The sequence below is a fragment of the Eretmochelys imbricata genome, chromosome 10, assembly GCF_965152235.1.
Source record: "Eretmochelys imbricata isolate rEreImb1 chromosome 10, rEreImb1.hap1, whole genome shotgun sequence".
Lineage (NCBI taxonomy): Eukaryota > Metazoa > Chordata > Testudines > Cheloniidae > Eretmochelys > Eretmochelys imbricata.
This window is the reverse complement of record NC_135581.1, coordinates 72,972,338-72,995,291: the sequence shown is the minus strand read 5'-3', so window position 1 is coordinate 72,995,291 and position 22,954 is coordinate 72,972,338. Positions and strand designations below refer to the sequence as shown.

Here is a 22,954-nt window from a genome sequence, read left to right as displayed (position 1 = left end):
TTAAGATTCTGTCACAGTTATTTTTAGTAAAAGTCACGGACAGGACACGGGCAACAAAGAAAAATTCATGGGAGCCCATGACCTTTCCATGATTTTACTAAAAATAACAGAGCAGGGCTAGGCTGGGGGGGAGACGACAGCTGCCAATGCGGGGGCACTGACAGGCTGAGCCCCCTCCAGCCCTGGCTCCAGCGGCCGCAGTCACCGTAGCTGTGGGGCAGGAGCACACAGTCCCAGCTCTAACCCCAGCCACAGGAGCAGAGCCCCAACCGCAGCTGGGGCAGAAAGGACACACAGCCCTCACTACAGCCCCCGCTGGAGCCCCGGGAACAGTGCATGGGTACATGGCCCCCGCCACAAGCCGCAGAGCAGGGACGCATGACTCCGGCTGCAGCCCCTGCTGCAAGCCACAAGCTGAAGTATTCACGGAATCCATGACTGCTATTACTAAATCGTAGCCTTTTAATTATAGCCAAAGGATCTCCAGCTCTTTTTCTTCACTTCTGCAAAAGGCCTGTATCACATTATTAGCCACAGGGTAAAATTTTTTAAAAATACCTAAGTGACTTAGGAGCCCACATCTCATTTTCAAAAGTGACTCAGACGCTTAAGAGCCCTAATCTCATTGAGAGCCAATGAGATTTAGGCTTCTGAGAGCCCAAGTCACTTTTGAAAATGGGACTATGGCATTTTAAAATGTTTTTACACCTTGATCTTTGTGGCTCCATACAGAGCCTCCTCAATTAAAATCACAGTCTACCCAAAGGCCCCTTATTCTGTCCTTGAGCAATGCTCACATGGCAGCAGTTTTTGTATGTTTTGTAGATCCCTCTGTGGAAAGAATCTTCTGACTAGATTTTGATTCACAGTTTTGAAATTTGCTTTTTTTACCCTCTCCATTATTTTACTGTCTCATTCACTGGTCTCCTTTTTTTAATGGAAGCCTTGGAAATGGTTGCTTAAAACAGGCATTTGGCTCTTTGGATGTGGCCCTCCCAGAAGACAGCGATGGAGGAGTTGTCTTACTTTACCCAGCCCACCTGTTGCCAACACAGTTTAGCTCTTTGCACCATTCATTTTCCCTCTCGGCCCTTGCCATTTTCCCTCTTCATTGTGTTTTCCCCCTCTGTGACCCTAACCCTTTCAAGTTTTACTCACTTCTTTCCGTCTTCCAAAACTAAGCCATTTCATACTCCATGTCTAGTTAGGAGATGGTATTTGACAACGAACACATACTGGTATCTTTTGAAGTACATAGTAAGGAGGCTTACTTCTCCGGCATGATAAAGTGCAGCAGTGACCAGAGCTCTTTGAGAGAATTCTGAAGCGGGGTCCCAGTGATCAGGAGCCTGTGGTTGGACTTGAAATCAAGCAGAGTTTTATACAGCAAAGAGTCATCGTTCTTCAACCGATGGGCTTCGTCCACACCCAGAAAGGCCCAATTAATGCTGCCCAGAACAGTCTGGAGCAAAAAAACAAAACCAAAGGACACACCAGATCAGACTGGCCCCACAAGTGTTTTATGTTAATTTCTCTGTGGGCCTGAAGTCAGCTGTGTAGTGTTGCAGTAATTGCATTCCATTATGTTCTATTCAAATTCTTACACCGCACCCACCTCTGTGGTATCTGAGCACCTTTTGCTTTCAGTGTGCTTAACCAAGAAACATTTCCTTTGGCGACATGCCTTTGGGACAAGTGCACCATACCAATTCCGGCTCCACTCAGAGGGGAACAGAAGCGTTTACAAGCTAACACGTTATCAAATGCCTCAAACATATTTCAGCTAACAGATGGATTTTAAATTGATCGTTTCTTCTTCTTTTTAAATTTCTAAAGCACAACCCTTCCCTATCCCACATTCCTCTTCCTTTAATCCATCCCCGCCATGACTGCAGAGTCCCTGCTGTGCTCACATGCTCCAGCATGCACTGTGCTGAGGCAGCATCAACACCAGAGCAGCAAATCTGCCCGGGGGGGGGATAAAGCAGTGTATTCACCACTCCATTTCCCCCTCCCCCAAGTTTTCTGTTCTCACACAGGATTCAGTGACTCATTGGTAGGGCCTCCTGGCACACTCCAGGAAGCTCTCTCTTTTTGTAAGTGTAAAAGCAATGTGATGATATCCCTCTCATATGGGGAGTGCATTAACCCTACCATCCCCAGTTCCAACACCCTCCCTCTCCAGCCCACATTAAACAGCTGTGGGCAGCAAGGGAATGAAGCGTTTTGTTCTTCTTAATGGGTATGTTAATAATCCAAATTAAGACAAATACAGCTAGCCCAGATACCACAATGAGAGGTGCCTTATAAGTATGTGTAATCATGAACAATACTACTAATGTGCTATATTTATACTAGACTCTATAGTTTTGTAAGCACACCAAGTAATGGTAGGCTGCATCTGTGTGTTCTCAGTCACCAGATGGGGGGAGTAGGGGGAGGAATGAAACAGCTTTGGATCATCATATATTCTACTCACAGTGTGACATACACTGGTTTGGAGGGAGGCAGCCCCATTTGCGCAGCACGAGGAAGTGTGTGTGAAATACCCCTTCCCCACTGCATACCTTATCTTTGAGGAGGATCTCATATGTTGTGATAAGTGCATTGAACTTCAGCCTTTTAGTCTGAGAATGGATCCACTCATATTCACGGATCTGGGAGAGAAGACAACAGTTCAGACACAAACTTCAACTGGAGTTGCTAAAGGGGCACGCACCATTATTATTATCTGTAGCACCCACGGGTCCCAGCCAAGAACGTGGTTCACTATGCTAGGTGCTGTACAGACACATGGTAAGAGACAGACTCCCCTGAAGAGTCCATAATCTACAGAGGGGAGAGACAAAGGGTGGGTAGGAGGAAGGATTATCGTCTTCCTTTTACAGATGGGGAACTGAGGCACAGAGATCATGCGATTTACCCAAACGCAGAGAAGCTGTCTGCGGAAGAGCCAGTAATTTAAACCAGATCTCCTGGCAGTTTAATCCTCCCATTACCTGTATGCATTTGATATTCACTGTCTCATTATTAGTCATAACCTGAGGCTTCCTATATTGCCCAGTAAAGTCCTACCTGTCTGCACCTCCATTGCTCAATAAAATAATCACTGTACACACATTATTTAAGCGATGGGAAGGCCTGAGACACAGATGCCTCTACTGTCGTGAACCTGGTCAAACTGCACAGTTATAGCTATAATGTCAACCCAGAGTTTGCCCCGCTACAGAACCACATGCTACATATAATCTACACAGAGATTTTCTTTCTCCCTCCGCCCCCCCCAACCTTTTATTTACACACCGTATTTCTACTCATCATGTCTCCTATGTAAACGACCACATTAATCTCTGGTGCCCAGATTTCAAACTCCCTCTGCCACGAAGTCAGAGTAGACAAGGGCACCACTATCAGAAAGGGGCCGTACAGCTGATGCTGATAGAAGAGATAGGAGAGAAATGATATTGTCTGGATAGTCTTCCCCAAGCCCATTTCATCAGCCAAGATCACGCTGTTGTTCCTGAAAGGTGGAGAAACAAAAATAAAGGTGTAATAAATATAATGCTGTACCAGTTTACTAAGTGCCATCAAGTAATGACAGAGAATGAAATGTATGCCTTGCAAAAGGTCATTGAAATCCTGCCAAGAAGATCCCAAAGCAATTCAGACTGAACTGCTCTACAAAGAATCACTTATGACTGACAGGGTCAAAGTTTGGACGGCATTTGCCCTCAAACTGGCAAGCAAATGCAAAGCTAAAAGATAAAAAGTCAGTGACCACATTTAGAAGAGTTTCTCTCAAATGGTGGATCTCTCCTACAGGAGATGGCTCAAGAAATCTAAGAGAGAGAGATTTATGTTTTATCAGGAAAACAGGGTTTGCCACGCTGGATCAGGCCAGTGGACCAAACATAGTATTCCATCTCCACAGCACTGAGTCAGAGAAACACACCTGCCCATGCACATAACAGACCATCCCCCACAGGGCAATGAAGAGAGAAGATCTTTTTTTTTTCACTCAGTATCTCTTAAGCTCACAATTACGATGGTCCCCATTTGCCAGTCCTGCAGTGCCAAAGAAACAGCAATGCAGTCAAACCAAGATGGTGCTTCATGTACACATGCTCATACTGAATCCTAGCAATGCAACTGGGTTCCCCCTCTGTTTCCAAAGAGAGAGAATTTTTCCTCCCATTTTAGGAGGCGGCCTGGATATTTCTGCTGGATGCGTGTGACAATGTTTGAGATCTTAAGCTTTAAAGGTGCTGAAGCAGGGCAGGTAAAAATACAAAACATCACAACAACAGGGCCAGATCCTGCTGTGGTGTAACAGGGAAACATTATGAATAAATATGGCTCAACAGCTCTAAAAACAAGTTAATGCTGCAACCCTGAACAAAACTAGAGCATTACCCAAAACAAGAGCATTACATACTTGCACCACGAGTGAGCAAGCCAGTTGAGCCCCTCCAGCTGGTAATCTCGGAGCTCCAGGTTCTCGCCACCAATGTAAGAAGGCTGTTTCTTCAAAGCAACAAACCTGGGTCTCTGCTTCAACACCTAAAAAGGCAGACTCCTTAAACTCACTGAAGAAAAGAATGAGGCAGGCCTTCAAACTCAGTGAATAAAAACTTCGGTGATACATGGGTATGCGGTATATATAGAGAGAGAACTCGTAACTGCAATTTAGCCACACGCTCAGCAGCAACAAGAGCCACCAGCGACAACAGCTTGCTAGCTCCTCCTGCTTGCCCGCCCAATCTCAGAGTATTAGAGCTACAGGAAAGCCCCCTCTGCCTCTTTTCTTTGCTTCGTTCTTTTATGATCTCCCTTCCCCTTCATTTTAATTGATATGGTGCAACATCCTCTATTCCTCTTCCTCCCTGGTGTGTTGCCTTTTCTTTCAGTAATAATAAAACTTTGCATTTCAAACTCCCCTTTTATATGTGGCTCATGAAGCATTTTACAAGTATTAAGCCTCACATTCCACCTATATGTATTATTGTGCCCAATTTATAGATGGGATAAGATGCAAAGGGATTCATCTATCTATCTGTGATATTAGACAAAAATTGTACAAAAACAGTGAGCATTCATTCCAAAACACTTGTAGAAGTCTGTTTTCCTTCCTAAGGAAGAGAATATTTATATATATATATAAATATATATATCTATCCAGGAAGTCTGATGTATTTTAGATGGGTAGGAACAAGGACTGTCAAGCGATTAAAAAAATGAATCACAGTTGATCGCACAGTTGATCGCAGTTGATTAATCATGCTGTTAAACAATAATAGAATACCATTTATTTAAATATTTTTTGATGTTTTCTAAATTTTCAAATATATCAATTTCAATTACAACACAAAATACAAAGTGTGCAGTGCTCACTTTATATTTATTTTTGATTACAAATATTTGCACTGTAAAATAACAAAAGAAATAGTTTATTTCAATTCACCTCCTACAAGTATTGTAGTGCAATCTCTTTATAATGAAAGTTGAACTCACAAATTTAGAATTATGTACAAAAAATAACTGAATTCAAAAATAAAACCATGTAAAACTTTAGAGCCTACAAGTCCACTCAGTCCTACTTCTTGTTCAGCCAATCACTCAGACAAACAAGTCTGGTTACAATTTGCAGGAGATAATGCTGCCCGCTTCTTGTTTACAATGTCACCTGAAAGCGAGAACAGGAGTTCACATGGCACCATTCTAGCTGGCATCGCAAGATATTTACGTGCCAGATGCGCTAAAGATTCATATGTCCCTTCATGCTTCAACCAACATTCCGGAAGACAGGTGTCCATGCTGCTGACAGGTTCTGCTCAATAATGATCCAAAGCAGAGCGGACCAACACATGTTCATTTTCATCATCTGAGTCAGATGCCACCAGCACAAGGTTGATTTTCTTTCTCGGGGGTTCAGGTTCTGTAGTTTCTGCATCGGAGAAACTTTTAAAAACTTTGCTTTTTTAAGACTTCTAAAAGCATGCTCCATACCTTGTCCCTCTCAGATTTTGGACGGCACTTCAGATTCTTAAACCTTGGGTTGAGTGCTGTAGCTATTTTTAGAAATCTCACATTGGTACCTTCTTTGTGTTTTGTCAAATCTGCCATGAAAGTGTTCTTAAAACGAACATGTGCTGGGTCATCACCTGACACCGCTATAACATGAAATGCAGGTAAAACAGAGCAGGAGACATACAATTCTCCCCCAAGTAGTTCAGTCACAAATTTAATTAATGCATTATTTTTTTAACGAGTATCATCAGCATGGAAGCATGTCCCCTGGAACAGTGGCCAAAGCATGAAGGGGCATACAAATGTTTAGCAAATCTTACACGTAAATACCTTGCAGCGCTGGCTACAAAAGTGCCATGTGAACACCTGTTCTCACTTTCAGGTGACATTGTAAATAAGAAGCAGGCAGCATTATCTCCTGTAAATGTAAACAAATTTGTTTGTCTTAGCGATTGGCTGGAGAAGAACTAGGACTGAGTGGACTTGTAGGCTTTAAAGTTTTGCATTGTTTTGTTTTTGAGTGCACGTTCTGAAACAAACAAAAAAATCTACATTTGTAAGTTATACTTTCACAATAAAGAGATTGCACTACAATACCTGTATGAGGTGAATTGAAAAATACTATTTCTTTTATCATTTTTACAGTGCAAATATTTGTAATAAAAAATAATAATATAAAGTGAGCACTGTACACTTGGTATTCTGGTGTTGTAAAAGAAATTAATACATTTTTAAAATGTATAAAAACATCCAAAAATATTTAATACATTTCACTTGGTATTCTATTGTTTAATAGTGCAATTAATTGCAAAACATTTTTTTTAATCGTGATTAATTTTTTTGAGTTAATCGTGTGATTTAACTGAGATCAATCAACAGCCCTAGTAGGAACCTATTACAGACACTTCCCACTGACAAAGTTCCATTGTTATTTCCCTTGAATTCCTGGGTTAACTCAAGCCAGTTCTTGAGTCTGCCAGCCTGGCCTTATTCTGCCAGCCAAGGCCTCTGCCAGCCTTGTTCTATGCCAGCCTGGCCTTAGCATGCTGAAGAGACAGTATGGATACCTCTCCAAAAGGGAGTCCCAGCCATTGTTTTTCAAGGAACAGATGGTGTATGTGTTTCAGGGCCTTGAGAATTGGGAGAAGGAACTGAAAAGGGTGCAGAGAACCCCTGGAAAAAAAATTGACATGCGAGAGGGAGAAAGGCAAAGGCAATCTCCTCAGGTGATAGCCATCCCTGTAGAAAATGTTGCATCAACATATCTAAATATAGCGAGAACTTCGACATTCAGAAACCCAGAGCAAGCCCATCCACAAGAGAGAAAGAAAGCGTGCGAACCTTGCAGTCCCGAGTGGGAATGGTTTTGGAGTTGTTGCGATGGTTGAAGCTGTCAATGCAGTGTTGAAATTTCTTGCTAATCAAGGCCTCGTCTTCCCAGCTGCACTCTGCATACGGCAACCCCATCCACTTGCACAAATATTCAGGCTCATTAGAGGACAATTTCCGACTGTGAGCTGCAACACATTACAGAAACGCAACCATGACCAACCGAACTCCAAGGCAGTGATGACAGTGACCGCTGCCGCCACAAGACATGTCACGGCTAATAGCATTGTTTAGAGGAGCCAAAAAGGGAGTTAAAGGCCACTTTACCTGGGAACTCAGAATGTCCCATTGCAGACTTGTTGGTCTTCACAGCTACGTTTTACAGAAGCAAACAAAGGAGAGTTTTAGTGTCTTAACCACCAGTATGAGATGCATAAAAGATATTCTACAGTTCCCAACAGTTAGGAGGGGTTTTAAAAAGTTCTCTGCAATGCATAGGAAGATTGTTTGAGAATACCACTCAACTCTTCAGGCCTAGTTTCCAAACGCGCTGGATACTAACAGCTCCTGCTGAGATCAGTGTGATGTTACTGAGCTGCTCTGAAAGCTACACCACCACATTTTGTCACTACTCATAAAAACCTAAACCCTGAGCTGACATGCAAGCTTCACTGTCAAACCATGTTATCCTGAGAGGTCCTCACAACACTCTACTTTTGCTCTTCTACAGAATCTTCCATCTAAAGATTTCAAAGCACTTTACAAACAGTAATAAATTAATCATGGCATCCCGAGGAAATAGGAATTATTAATCCCACTTTACAGTTGGGACAACTGAGGCAAAGAGAGGGCAAGTGACTTGCTCAAGTTGTTTGCACATGCATCACTAGAACCCAGATCTCCTGTGCTTTACCCTTTAGATTTCAACACATTACAGGATATGTGGCACAAGTTTATTCCCCAAAGAGGTGTGAAAACACCGCACACTCATTTTTGTGACCCAAGTAAAACTTTAATTCCTGGGTTTTACTATTCCTTTATTAGAAAGGTGCACTATTTCACTTACCGATCACTCTCTCCACTATCTGATACTGTTTGTTCAACTCTGCAGCAAGCTCCTGTTGGCAGCTGAAGTATTCCACATCTTCAGGAGTTACCTTGGCTAGCCTGGAGAGAAAAGAAATGGGGGTAGGGGGAGACGCATATGTAAGAACAATTCTACTTCTACTCACTTTGTGGGTAGTGATCCTCAAGACCAGCTGTTAAAACTCTACCTGCCTATATAATTTCATGAGTTAGGGTAACTCAATCCAAGTTTACAATTGCTTATCAAATACTCCTCTTAATGCTTCTAAAAGAACAGATTATTCACAATGAAACAATACAGAGAAATATATAATGATTTTCCCTGAAACTTTTGTGCTCGTCCACAAAGCCAAAATACATAAGTTTTACATAAGGAGGGAACCCTCAGCACTCTGGTATCCCACAACATATTGTGATGATATGACAGCTGAAGTAATGTGTCCAGTTCTGGGCACTACACTTCAAGAAAGATGTGAACAAACTGGAGAGGTCCAGGAAAGCGCAACAAAAGTAATAGAAGATTTAGAAAACTTGACCTATGAGGAAAGGTTAAAGAAAACTAGGCATGTTTAGTCCTGAAAAAAACAACTGGGGGTCAGGGGGAAACCTGATAATCTTCAAATATGTTAAGGGCTTTTACAAAAAAGATGGTGATCAATTGCTCTCCATGTCCTCTGAATGTCGGACAAGAAGCAATGAATGGCCTTAATCTAAAACAAAGGAGACATCGAAAGGTTTTCCCGCTATCTAACCTAACAATAAAGGTAGTTAAGCTTTGGAATAGGCTTCCAAAGGAGGTTGTGGAATCCCAGTCATTGTCCAGCCTGTTCTTAAAACCCACCAAACACCTGCCAGGGATGGTATAGATTTACTTGGACTTGCCACAGCACAGGGGGCTGGACTTGGTGTCTTGAGGTCCCTTCCAGCCCTACATTTCTATGAAGTTGCCAACAGGCTCGCAGCTCCCACACGAAGAAACCTCACAGGCGTCTCTTCTACTTGAAGATCTATTCTCTGACAGGGGCATGGGGTAACATTTTCAAAAGGACTTACAGGACCAAGGAGCTTAAGTCCCCTTTTCAATAGTGACTTCGGCATGTAGGAGACTTAGGCTACGTCTGCACCGCAATCAGAAGCGTGAGCTAGCTCAGATCGACAGCAGCATGGGCTGTACAAGCCCTGGGTATGTCCCTGAGGAGCTAGCCGGTGCTGCCACAGCCTTATTGCTGTTGCTGTTCTAGTTGCCTCCATCAAACCTAGCTCAGGTATGTCCACGTGCTGCTGTCACACACCTCACTGCAATGCAGACAGACTCTAAGTCTCACTGAAAGTCACTGGCATTTAGATGCCCAACTGCCTCAATCACCTTCGAAAACAGGACTTAGGGTCAATGTTCCCTGGAAACAGCACGCACATACGACCTCGCCACAACCTTGTATATACTGTGCAGGTGAGAAACTGGCTCACATCTCCTCTTAGAGCTCCAGCAGGGACATGGGGTGGCCATTTAAGACCCTGCTCTGGCTGCAGCCCTCTGCCCACTAACAGGGTACATGAGGTCTCACTCCTTGCTGCAAGGGGGAGCGAAAGCGCTTCTGGTCTTGGGGGGACACTGCGCTTGGCCCAGCCAGGAGGCAGTGGCAGCAGCGGTGCTGTTGAGGGAGGATGCCCCTCATGCAGAAGCTCAGGTGAGGGGCCCAGCTCTGCAGTGCCAGCCTGGGTGAGCAAAGGCTCAACAACTGTGGCCTGACAGAGCCACGGCATCCCACACCTGCACATTTGGTTTCCAGGGACACAGCAGTTGCTGATGTCACGAGGCAATGGAGGAGGGAACTGCAGCTTGGGCTCCTTCCTGGGAGTAACTGGTGGAGGGTCTGAAACCCCAAGCCTAGGGGAAAGTCAGTCAGACCCACTCACACAGACTTCTAAGGTTGCTCCTACAGAGCAAATGGCTTCCTTCTGGGACCCCACAGATATGCGATACTGGGAGAGACCACCCCCTCGCCACCTCCACCAAGTTAGTTCGGCGTAAGACTTAAAAAAAAAAAATAAAAGTGTAAGTTTTCCCAAAGGCAAATAAATGTAGTACACTGTGGAGTTTGTAGCCTGCTCAGTATAAAGAAAGAACGTTGCTTAGAGTACTTTTTGCAAAATTTTACCACTGGGTTATGGCTTACCGCAAGTTCATGTTGAAAGCTCACCACTGAGTTACTGCATTAGAAACTGACCAGTTCACCATTTTTCCAGGTTTAATACTTCTTGAGATAGGGATGTCTCCCCTTAACACACATGAATGGCTTCTACCAGCATCAGTTGGACATACACTGATCCAGAGATCCCGTTAGTGCAGTAAGGCTTGGCTCCAAAAACAACCTACCCCTTAAATAAAATCAGCACTCTGCAAACTAAACATCACATTGCAAAACATATACAGAGATTGCCCTGTAAACCTTGCCAATTGCCTTAGATATCAACGTCACCTCCCTACCTGTAATAGCCCAGGGATTTTCTGTAGAAAGGAGAGAATTTTGCAAATTTGGAAATAAACCATCTCTAAGACAAAACTGGCAAGTTTTTAAAGTGTGACCATTGCACACGACATGGGAAGACGTATTTTTAGTTCTATGTCTAATTGCCTATTTGTGCTGTATCATGTGACAGTTACATTTGTCTCTCCCATATCTGAGGGTTTAGCCACGCTGCGGCTGGGAGTGAGCCTCAGTGCCCCAGTAGGCAGACTCACGCTAGCTTCCCTTGAGCTAGCGCATTAAAAATAGTAGCATGGACATTGCAGCAGAAGCTTGGGCTAGCCACCCAGGTGCAGCCCAGAGGCTGAGTGGGCTTGAGAACCCCAGCTGCTGCCCAAGCCGTAACATCCACATGGCTAACTTCAGTGAGCTAGCTCCACTTGTGTCTACCTGCCCAAGCTGCAGGGTAGACACAGCCTGCATCTTAACAACCCAGGGGTCAGCAGTGGGAAGCACTGCATTAAGCGACTCTATAAATGTTCTCAGCTAGAGCAGCCTTGCGTAGTTTTTGTGCTGACTAAGCTCCACCAGTTTAGACCCTTACCTAAATATGCTAACCCCACGTAAGGACTTTTATACAGATATACCTGCAGCCACACTAGGGTATGCTCGGTTTCTAAACCGACAGAGTTAAGCTGGTATAAAAACTGAGTGTAGTCAAGTCCTGAATTTCTGCTCAACCAGGGCAGCCAAGAAGCAACTTGTGAGCCAAGATTGAGCCACGTGGCCTGCGGCTGCCCCCTTTTTCAATACAAAGATGTGGACTGTTGTCCCAGCACGAACTGTTTCGTCTTGATCGGAACGCAGCTACACAGGTGCGCACGCACCCCCATTTGCTGGGACCTGCAGCCTCCGCACACTGCATCCATATGTGACTAGTCCTCTGGCACTTGGCCCAATATTCAGATTTGGATGATTTCTAAGCCCCTGAGCACTGCCTCCAACCTGACTTACATCATGGCCACAAGCACAATACCCACGAACTTACGTTGAACAGAAGAGAGATTTGTCTTGTCCAGTTGGGCGCCAAAGAAAACAGTTCTGGAACCCTATCCTCAGCTTGATAGGTTTTGCAGGAGGAAACCCAGCTGGGGCGAGGGAGGGGCAAACAAGAGGAAATTCTCACTCTTTTCAATTTCCCATAACGACTAGCAATATCCCTCCTTATTGAAGATGACAACAGTGATCCAGCATGAACTTCTGGCAAGTTGTCTGAACAGCCGTCACTTGGGCAAAGCTCAGGTGGCCCCTGCTATTGAAGAACCTCCTAAGCAAGGCTCCACACTGATTTTTGTCTTAGGCAAAACGTACCATTGTTTGATTTCATCCTCTTTTTTCTTGAAGTTCTCTAGTTTTTTCAGGCCCTTCACCTTCTGCTGTTGCAGGGACTCTTCACTCTCCCACGTGCTGTGAATGTACGACCAGCTCTTCCACTTGATCAAGTATTGAACCTCTCCCTCATCCTTTTCAGGGTCAAAGTCAGCGCTGGGGTTGCCGTTGGCCTCAGTCTCATACACAGTGGTAGAAGCACCAGTGGCTGAAAAAAAAGTTGCCAATTAAATTAGTTTGCAATTGGTGCTTTTGTTAGCCAGGCACTGAAATAAACTGAACAGAGTTGAAGCAGGGAGTTGTTTTTCTAGCTAGTGCGTCTTTTATGGCAGCACATCCCACAAAACATCCCACAGAGCCCCTGATCCTACTACAACCATACAGAAGTATCTCTCGACACAAAATGCCCCTTAGAAATTTTTTTTTTTTTTTTAAGTACATCAGAAACAGGAAGCCTGCCGAACAATCAGTGGGGCCACTGGACGATTGAGGTGCTAAAGAAGCACTCAAGGAAGACAAGGCCATTGTGGAGAAGTTAAATGAATTCTTCCCATCGGTCTTCACTGTAGAGGAGGTGAGGGAGATTCCCACTCCTGAGCCATTCTTTTTAGGTGACATATCTGAGGAACTGTCCCAGACTGAGGTGTCAAAAGAGGTGGTTTTGGAATAAATTGATTATATTAAACCAGGGGTTCTCAAACTGGGGGTCGGGACTCCTCAGGGGGTCACAAGATTATTACATGAGGGGTCCTGAGCTGTCTGTCTCCACCCCAAACCCCGCTTCGCCTTCAGCATTTATAATGGTGTTAAATATATTAAAAAGTGTTTTTTATTCATGGGGGGGGAGGGTCGCACTCAGAAGCTTGGTATGCGAAAGGGGTCACCAGTACAAAAGTTTAAGAACCACTGTATTAAACAGTAATAAGTTGCCAGGACCAGATGATATTCACGCAGGAGTTCTGAAGGAACTCAAATATGAAACTGCAGAACAACTAACTGTGGTATGTAACCAACTGCTTAAAGTCAGCCTCTGTACCAGATGATGGAGGATAGCTAAAGTAACGCCAGTCTTTTTAAAAGGCTCCAGGGGCAATCCTGGCAATTACAGGACGGTAAGCCTAACTTCAGTACCATGCAAATTGATTGAAACCAATTAAAGAACAGAATTATCAGACACCCAGATGAGCACAATGTGTCTGGGAAGAGTCAACACAACTTTTGTAAAGGGAAATAAATCATGCCTCACCAATCTACTAGAATTCTTTGAGGGGGGCCAACAAACACATGGAGAAGGAAATTTAAAAATCCTTCTCCAGTAGTGGAAACCCAAACACTTCAGCAGCATTACACCAGTGCAGGAGAACCAGAGCATGGATGTGACTAGACCCAGAATCCTAGTCTGACTCTTAAAGCTACACACCTCCTTTCTTTCCAACCCTGACGTCCATGACTTTCTCAATGGTCTCGCTGTTGTCCTGCTGTTCATCGGTCCCTTCCCCGGTCATCTCAATCAGGTCATCGGAATCCGTCTCAAAATCATCATCTTCTTTGTAACTGCACAAGACCAAATACCAAGCTGATAAAAAGCTCTCGTCTTTCCTTAAATCTAAAGCCATACGCACACAGCATGGCATGGCACAGGCAAGCCCCTCCAGCATTTATGTTGGGTTTGACTGTGTAATACATTGCTCGAGTTTCTCAGATAAGCCATTCAGCTTGGCTAAAAGTTTACTCTCTACCTCTTAAAAAAACACGGATAGTTATACAAGATCAGACCAGTGGTTCATCTAGTTCAGTCTCCTGCCTCTGACAGTAGCAGCTGCTTCAGGAGGTAAAAACCCCTGCAGTAAGCAATTATGGAATAACCTGCTTACAGGGAATGTTTCTTTCTATCCCTCACTGGTGAGAGGCTGGTCTATTCCCTGAAGCATGAGAATAATAATACGTTCACTGCTTCAATAGGTGTCCACCAGATGCTGGGAACCCGTATCTCATCTTTTACAAGCTTTTAGCTACTGACAAGTATCTGCATCTGGTAATTTTGCATCCATTTCTGTTAATACTTTGCACTTCTATAGCATCTTTACTCTGATCTCAAAGCATCTTAGAAACATTAACTAAACCACCCAAAACCCATCTGAGGTAGTAAGCAAGTACTGTATGCTTTATAGTAAATGGATACAATGAGCTATCAAGAGGTTAAATGACCAAGAACCAGATCCTGTAAAGAGAACCCAACACAAGAGACAGTGGAGTTCCACGCAGCGTAGAGGTTTGCCTGCAGGGTACTCCTTGCCTTGCTCCAAATCACACAGCAAGTCTGATGTTAACCAGGTATCCTGACTTCTAAGCCTCAGCTCTGATGACTACGTAGCTCAAAACCCCTGCAGTACCTGACATTTTTAGCCGCTCTGCGCCGGGTTTGCCTTTTGGGAGTCTCATCGTCTTCATCATCATCTTCATCTTCAGACGAGTCTTGTTTCTTTCTCCTCTTACCACGTTGGGGCTTGTGGGGCTTTTTAACACTGGCTTTGACCACTGCTCTAAAATGAGTATTGATAAAAAGATATAATACAGTGCATTGTACACAAGGAGTGCATTTCAGCATGCCTTCGCAGTCCACAAGGAAGTGTATATCCCAAACATTAGATGCCTAAAGCCTGAATTGCCTCTCACGTACACCAGTGTAAATCAGGAACAACTCCACTAACATCAGTAGAGTTACACCAATGTATACCAGTTTCACATGAGAGGAAAATCAGGCCACAGAATAAGTGAGGATAACAACGAGGGAAAAGATCAGTATGGGCATGTAGACAATGCCCTCTCCATTCAGGGCAGGACTGGTCCCTTCTGCATATTAGCCAGTCATTTAATAAATTACTCAGAGGATGAGGTTTCCAACCGCTTCCCCCAGGAGGCTATTGCACACTTTGGCTGACTGTTAATTTGTCCCTTGGCTGCTCCCAGAACACACACCTGCTCCCACAGCAATTTCCTATGGAATGTCACTTACTGGGTACCTTTAAAAGCACTGGAAGTTAAAGAGACATACAATATAAAAAGGAAAGTAAATTCAATCCCTCCTCACCTTCTCAGGACTGGTCTCCTGGCTTTAACTTTCTTCTGTTCTGGTTCACTTTCTGCACTGGAGCCTTGCTCCGCACCGTTTTCATCCTCCTCTTCCCCAGAAGCCTCCCTTTTCCATTTACCTCTAGGGACAAAAACAGAAGTCAGGAGGGATACTGGAACTTCAATGCCATTGGCTGACTAAACAAAGATTCAAGTCCTCAGGTTTAAATGCCAACACATGAGCTCCAGGACACAGAAAGTTCAACACTGGAACTGCAATATAATCACTTGTTCAGCACTGGTAATGAGGGAAAGCACCTGCGTTTCATGTTGTGATTCCCTACTTCTAGCCCTATACCTCAATCACCGAGACTTTACCCAATCTAGTTATGCATTTTCTAAAGTCAAAGCAATGCTGGAAACATAGTAATATGGTACATTTAATAGAGCTGCCATTTCTTACAACTTGAAATGTAAGCACTCCATTTTATTTTTAATATTTATTTATGCATTCTGAGCTTATCTGGGGAACCCTAAGAGTGGTTTCTAGGACTACTGCCTACATATTTCGGAAAAGCATTGGCTTTGGAATAGTGAGTGTGGTCTACGTCAGTGGTTCTCAACCAGGGATCTGGGGCCCCGTGGAGGGGTCGTGAGCAGGTTTCAGGGGGTCTGCTAAGCAGGGCTGGCATTAGACTTGCTGGGGTCCAGGGCAGAAAGCCGAAGCCCCACCTCATGGGGCTGAAACCTGAGTAACTTAGCTGCATGGGGCCCCCTGTGGCATGGGGTCCCAGGCAGCTGTCCGGCTTGCTTCCCCTTAACACTGGTCCTAGCTTTTATATGCAGAAAAACAGTTGTGGCACAAGTGGGCCGTGGAATTTTTATAGCACGTTGGGGGAGGCAGGCTCAGGAAGGAAAAGGTTGAGAACCCCTGGTCTACGTTACGGCACATTCACATATATATTCTAGGTTCTCATAGAACCTTATTCTGTTGCTCCTTATTGTATCAGGTCACATACAAATTATTTAAAACTCTAGATGCTTAAAGATTTTTAAGAGCATAAGAAAAGGAACTAGATTGTGTGTACTTTCACAAGGATGAAATTCTCTTTTTATTGGGAAGACAAGCCTGTACGAACATGCTGAATGGAAAAGGTGACATTACATGAATGTAAAGGAATACCGTCAAGCAGATGGGGGGGGGGGGTTATTTTACAACATGAGAGCTCTCCAGAAGTTTATTTTATTTTATAAGAGAATAATATAAAACCTAATATGAAGACCAAAAAACCATGCAAACATCTCAAATCAAAAATTTTTTTTTAGGGGCTCAGGACTTTAAGTTTTCTTTCCAGTGCTGGAAACCTGAAAAACATAAGCATTAAACTAGTGCATGAAAGAGCCAAAAGAGGTGAAACCAACTAGCAGCAGAAAGCGAAGCTGACCAGCTCCCTGCTGAAGCTGAGTAAAGCGCAAAAAAGTAAACAAACAGATTTATAAATGGCAGGTTGTTTTACAAGTTGTTTCAGGTTTTATAATTTGAAGTGTTATTAATGAAAACCGATTACATGATTTTTATGTATGTTTATCTTTACAGTGTCCCTCAAACATAGCTGAATGCCAACTGTCTGTTAAAATTTAGAATAAAACCTTATCAATTCAAAACCCTCTCCATAGAGACTTACGGTTTTCTCATTTGCTTCTGGCCTCTTCTTTTTGGGCTTTCATTTTCAGATTCACTACTTGCCTTTAATTAAAAGAAAAGATCAGGTTGTAGACTTCACTCCATATTCTTTCCTTTAAGAAGCCACTGAAACACACACATGGTCTAAGCTTCAAAGCAGCCCAAGGACTATCTCTTGCTGCAATGCTAGCATTAAAACATGACACTATTGTGCAACGATACCACTTAATAAAGGTGACCAGCTACCCAACACCATTAACTTTGGATTCTGTAGACAGTGGTCACAAGGTTAGTGCAATTGCTTTCAGAGGATGAGGGATTACAAATGCAACTCAGAAGAAAGGGTGAAAAGCTCTAGGGTAACATGCATCTTGCAGTTCTGGAGCCTCCGGAAGGGACAGGCTACAAACCACCTACGACTAATGATCAACTTCTAGCGACAACCAATGCCTGTGTACTTAGTGGTGGCAGCTGCAAGGTTCACATTACACCTACTCTCCAAAGCGTACATTTGCTTCTAACTTACTTCAGGGTGCACTTCAAATGGCAAGTTTAATCTATGAAGTCATGCACTGCTAGGATCCTAGAGATCATATGCACTGTAGAAGAAAGATGATAGGCCGCGATGCTTTTGCAAAGTTCCTAGATTTGAAGGTTGAAAATCATTCCTAGTGTGTGAGAGTGGGGGTGGAAGGGTATGACCCGGTGTTCTTTGGTCAGTCAGAGCCAGATCTTGCTCTCTTTCAGGGCCCAGCGTAAGGTAGATCTACTGTTTCAGGCTTTTGGCTGAAGACATGTTGGTGGAGAACATGTTTACAGTGTTGTCAGCGCTCATGGTTTTATCATGTGCCTCATGACAGCTGGTGTTTTTCTTGAAGGCCTAGCTCCTGGAGCCATGCAATTACATGAGAATCTTAAGCTCCATGAAAATATTCCTATTTTCATTTAAAAAAAAAGTTTCTAGCCCACCCTAGTGTTTGCAGAGAAAAACCTGGAACATGTGACCCTGGCATGTCTTAAAGCTGCAAAAACAAGACAGCAATGAGAAAGAACCCTTTCTTAAGAAAAAAAAATCTCATGAGTTTTTGGGGCCTGACTCACGATTTCTCAACATTTGGGGTTGGCAAAATTGTGTTTAGTTCCATTTACAGGGCAGGTCACTGATCATTACAACTTGAGTGTTTTGTTATTTAAAATTATGAATGTGAACTAAGTGTCTGATGGGCACATTTTATGAGTGTAAAAACAGTACAGTTAAGTTAAAACCATGAAGTTCTTAGTCCTCCAGTTCCCAGACAGAACCAAGAAATCTTGTATGGGAGAAAAATAAAGGGAAGAAACTTTCTTTAAAAAGGTTATTCTCTCCACTAGAATCATGTGTCTGTACTTTATTGTTCTCTACTCCCTCAACAAGACAGCAATTGGATGATTGAGAAAAAGCTGCATTCATGCTTCTTAATCTGCACGCTCCAATACCCTGAAATCAAGTCATCCCTCCTGATTAGCTCTTAGCTTGAGATGTATTCTCTGACTACCGCTGTAATACTTTTTTACCAAGGTGTCATTAACTCAGAGGTAATGTAAAAAAAGACAACCGATTCACGCACCAAACCCTGTTTTATTTAACATGGTCCAGTCATATAAGCAGGTTATCAGATACAGGGCACTCCCACATGAACAAACCGCCCCGTCTAGTGCACTTGACACACACATATAAAACACAATGCACCCATATCAGTGGGAGGGGGGTGGGGGGGGACACAGAATCCAATGAGAAATTTCTCAAGATCATATTAGAATTACAGAAAGAGATGCAAAGATTATTTGTTCTATGCATTTTGCTGATTTGTAATCTTCCTCTGGAAACTGCTTTTTGCTGCAATATATAGACATGTCACAACTGACCATCGTTTTGGTTGGTCATTCAGAAAGGGCTGCTTCAAGCTGGGGCTGTAATTCGCAGCTCCAGGAGACAGACCCACAACCAGCTTTGATCAAGCTAGCATGCTACAGATACAATATATCCTCAGCAGCACGAGCAGTGGGAAGGGGCTAGACACCACAAGAACATGCCTAGCATCTCATACAGAGTGGCTGGCCCCACCCACCACCACAGCAACGCGATCGTAAACCATGCTAATTCAAGCAGAGCTAGTGCAGGTATGTCTCCTCAAGCGGGGAATTACACCCCAAGCTCAAAGTGCTGACACACCCAAAGATGGCATCCACTGTTCGTATGCTGGCACTCCGATTTGCACCACCCACCCAACCATACCGTACCTTATCACGAGCTCTTGAGGATTAAGCCTTCCAGTGCAATAATTTTTTAAAACCTCCCGGGAGAGAACACCCAGCAAAGATATTTTCTCTACCTTCCCCTCTGAAACATGGATTTGGCCTCCATTATTTGGTTTGGGGAAGGCATGAGGGGATATTAATATTCCAGGTATACCCAATTTGGTGTACTATTTCTCATACCACAACCTGAGAGCATATCACAACCTGAGAGCTAATACTGCGCAGGCTGGAAGCTGCAAGGGGTTGAATCCTCCAGTGAGGTGTGAGCACCTGCAGCCCAGTGCATGATCCAGCCCGATGTCACAATGCAGGGAACCACCAAACAAAGCTTATACTTCAGTGACATTAATACAAGAACTTTGTGAAACAGCGTAAGCTGAAATGTTCATTCAGGAGACAACTCATGGACGCTGGAGAATGCACCCCTCACTTCCACTTTCTTCCTATTCCTTTACTTCAATCTTTTTCCATCTTCCCTCTCATTGGTTTCTTTTCTTATTTGCACTGTATCCAACTGTTTGAAAAACTCTCCCTATGATCTGAGACAGCTTTATCTGTGACAATATTTTGTAGTGAACTTGTGTTTATGAATCCGTGCACTGTGCCATCTGACTGCGATCAACATAAAATTAAAAATAAAAAAAACAATCTGGTAAATCAGGCTGATAAACATGATGAACCATATCACTGCAACAAAGTTTAAGCAGAATCCACCATGGATTTCTGTCCTGTCATTGCAGGAAAATGTATGAACCACTACTAGATATCGATTCTCTATTATTTTGCCAAGAATAAAGCTTGGTTAAAAAACCTCTATAGGATGCATTCTTGCCCTTCATTAGCGATCTTTCCTTCTCACTCAACTATTTAAAGTATGCTGTAATTCTCCCCTTCCCCGCCCCCGGTTTGGGATCCTTTTCAAGCAACGGTTTTATCCCTTTCCTCACCACATCTATTTTTTTGCTTCGTCTTTTGATAAAACATGAATAAAATGGGCTAAGTTTATTCGGTCAAACTCTCGCCACAGGAATTTGGGTTAGAAAAGGATCCAGTTTGGAAGAGAACAACAATACCATTTTGTTGCACACACTCTTTCTAAGGGTATGTCTTCACTACCAATGTTAAAGTTCTGTCGGGGCAGTGCTTTAACGTGGCTGCATAGTTGGCTGTAACAACAACAAAAAAACCCACCCCCACGAGGGGAGTAGCTTCCATAAGCACATCCCTCACCCTCTAATTCTGCTAACTCCCCATTTGCTTCAGGGGACAGTTAGAACAGTTAGACAGTTGTGGTCAATAGAGACTTTCCTGACAGCCCACAGAATAAAATACTTAGAACCAAGCAGCCTGGCATGGCCCATGACAGAGTCTTTGGCTCACCTCACAGTATTAAAAAGTTTAAGAATCACTATGGTAGATCAGGTAACTACTGCAGATCATGTTTTAGGTGGTAATTTCTTCTAGACAAGGATTTGTTCATTTTGGGTCTTGTACTGACCCAAGCACGTGGTAACAATTTAATAAGGAATTAACACCAATAATGCTCTCTACAGCTGATCATCATTCAGGCTTCCTATACCCCCTGGATTCTTAAACCATCTAGCTTTGCTGCAGTTGTCCTTTTATGCTGCTCTCAAAATGCTGAGGAATCCAGATTGATGAAAAGGTTAATTTTTTCCTGCTTGATGGAATATCCCACTAGATAGTAATAGGAGTATCTGAACCTTAAAAACTAAAATAAGTCAGAGAATTAATAAAGTAATCAATTTCTTGAATTGTTTTTTAAAATAAAGCAATATATGTTGTGTGGTACAACAAGAGTCCTCTCTTTCATTATATGGGTGCTAAGAGTGCTCAGCTTTGCAGGCTCCTAACCATTCCAATCATGAGACAACTTTCTTATCGCAAAAGAGTTATGCCCGTTAGCCCATACTGATTTACTGAATGCCTTAGAATATTTTCAAAGGGCAACCGCTGTGAAATTCCCACTTCCCACGAGTGTGACTTACTGTTGTTCTGTTAAATACCAAGAGAATTAATGGGTGAGCACGGTTCTTCCTGCACACTGTCACACAGTTTCAAAAGTCTCTAGTTCCTGGATGTTTTACTAAAAGTCTCTGCAAAGATGTTTAACAAACATATAAATCTTGTCTTTCACTTCCTGATCTTCTAGCCCAGGTCAGTGTTACCATCTCTGATGGCAGTCTCAGCAGAGAGACCTATGACTGAATGGTCCCTAGAGACTGAACTGTCCTCTCAATCAGATAAGTCATCTGGTGAAAGAATGTGAGCCTGCAATGATGCCTGATCAATGCTTTTCACTAGAGCCACACCAAAGTTTTAGGAAAGAAGGCAGATAAAAAGCTCCTTTACATTGTAATGGAAACCCCAAACAGCAAGTGGGCAGAGCACATCATTGATGATGGGCTTGACCCCGCAATTTAACAACCACCCACAATGTGCAGAGCACCCTGAGCTCCCAGTGACTTCAGTAGGAGACTACAATGCTCAGCACCATGCAGGATCAAGCCATAAATAAACTATCCTCCCCATCCCCCCTTAACCTTTTTGTCTCCAAAATCAAGACTTTTGATCTCCTCCTCATTGTGAGGCCCCGACGCTGTGCTAGTGACCAAGTCACACCCTCCATCAGACTCTGCTGCAGATGGGAGTCGCCCTACAGGAACCAGTTGGCCCTGCTTTGAGGGGAAGGTATGGATTTGTATTTGATTGGGATTCTTTTAGTGGGGTTTCGTGGGAGGGCGGCTGAAGGTTTTGGGTTTTTTTGTTTTTTACAATATTGTGTGGTATAGCAAAGTTTTTACATCTTGGATTTTTTTTTTTCAAACTGTACCTTATATAGTAAGGAATTAAAGATATCGGAAAAGAAAACAACATTTGCAAAACCACGTAATATTGTAAAACAAAAAAGGATGGGACTTACCTGAGCCCCCTACAGGGCACTCTGGTCTGCAGCGGAGATCTGTGATGGGTGTGACATCACCAGCATAGTGCATGCTGGGGGCATCGCACAGAGAGGCAGCCAGCGAGTCTGGACTTTGCGGAACTTGAAAAGGAAAACAAAAGCTAAGTCAATTATGTGCTAAATGCCCTTCTTACCTCCTGCTGCTGCTATTCAGGGCATTCAGCAGTCTGGAATTTTCTGAGTTTAGTTGCATGGTGCAGATCACATGATCCAGTGGATAAAGTACCAAACTAGGAGTCAGGAGATCTGGAGTCTATTCCCTGACACACTGTATGACAGTGAAAGTAATTTAGGCCAAAATTTTCAAACCTTGGTACCTAGTTGTTAGGTGTCTAAACCCATATATAAGCACCTACCCCTAAAGTGGCCTGATTTTCAGAAGATTCCAAAACGAGCTACAGGTGCCTTGCCCCTCTGAAAAAAAATCACGCTGCTCACTTTAGGGCCCTTAACTTTGAACATTTCAGCCTGAACCTCTCTGTGTTTCAGCTTCCCCATCTGTAAAACAGGGAGAATGATGCTTAGCCTCCTTGGAGATCTGCAGATGAAAAGCACTGTGTAGACAGAAACAAGCACAGCAGCTAATTTCTCCATTTCTGTAGTATGTTTTGAGGG

General features: G+C 43.4%; 1 protein-coding gene across 6 annotated transcripts in view; it reads right to left on the bottom strand.

Moving 5' to 3' along the window:
• The window catches only part of CHD2 (chromodomain helicase DNA binding protein 2), an 86,108-nt gene that overhangs the window by 40,187 nt on the left and 22,967 nt on the right, over positions 1-22,954 (bottom strand). For 5 of the 6 annotated variants that reach the window (XM_077828233.1, XM_077828230.1, XM_077828228.1 and 2 more), the window contains 12 exons: positions 17,057-17,118; positions 15,391-15,513; positions 14,693-14,842; positions 13,720-13,853; positions 12,282-12,507; positions 8,423-8,523; positions 7,684-7,728; positions 7,369-7,544; positions 4,436-4,560; positions 3,304-3,520; positions 2,568-2,657; positions 1,272-1,462 (listed from right to left, as the gene is read on the bottom strand). In XM_077828233.1, the coding sequence (XP_077684359.1) occupies positions 1,272-1,462; positions 2,568-2,657; positions 3,304-3,520; positions 4,436-4,560; positions 7,369-7,544; positions 7,684-7,728; positions 8,423-8,523; positions 12,282-12,507; positions 13,720-13,853; positions 14,693-14,842; positions 15,391-15,513; positions 17,057-17,118 (1,640 nt within the window). Of the gene's footprint in view, positions 1-1,271; positions 1,463-2,567; positions 2,658-3,303; positions 3,521-4,435; positions 4,561-7,368; positions 7,545-7,683; positions 7,729-8,422; positions 8,524-12,281; positions 12,508-13,719; positions 13,854-14,692; positions 14,843-15,390; positions 15,514-17,056; positions 17,119-22,297; positions 22,421-22,954 lie in introns of all 6 variants that reach the window. The other variant, XM_077828232.1, reaches the window with a different exon arrangement.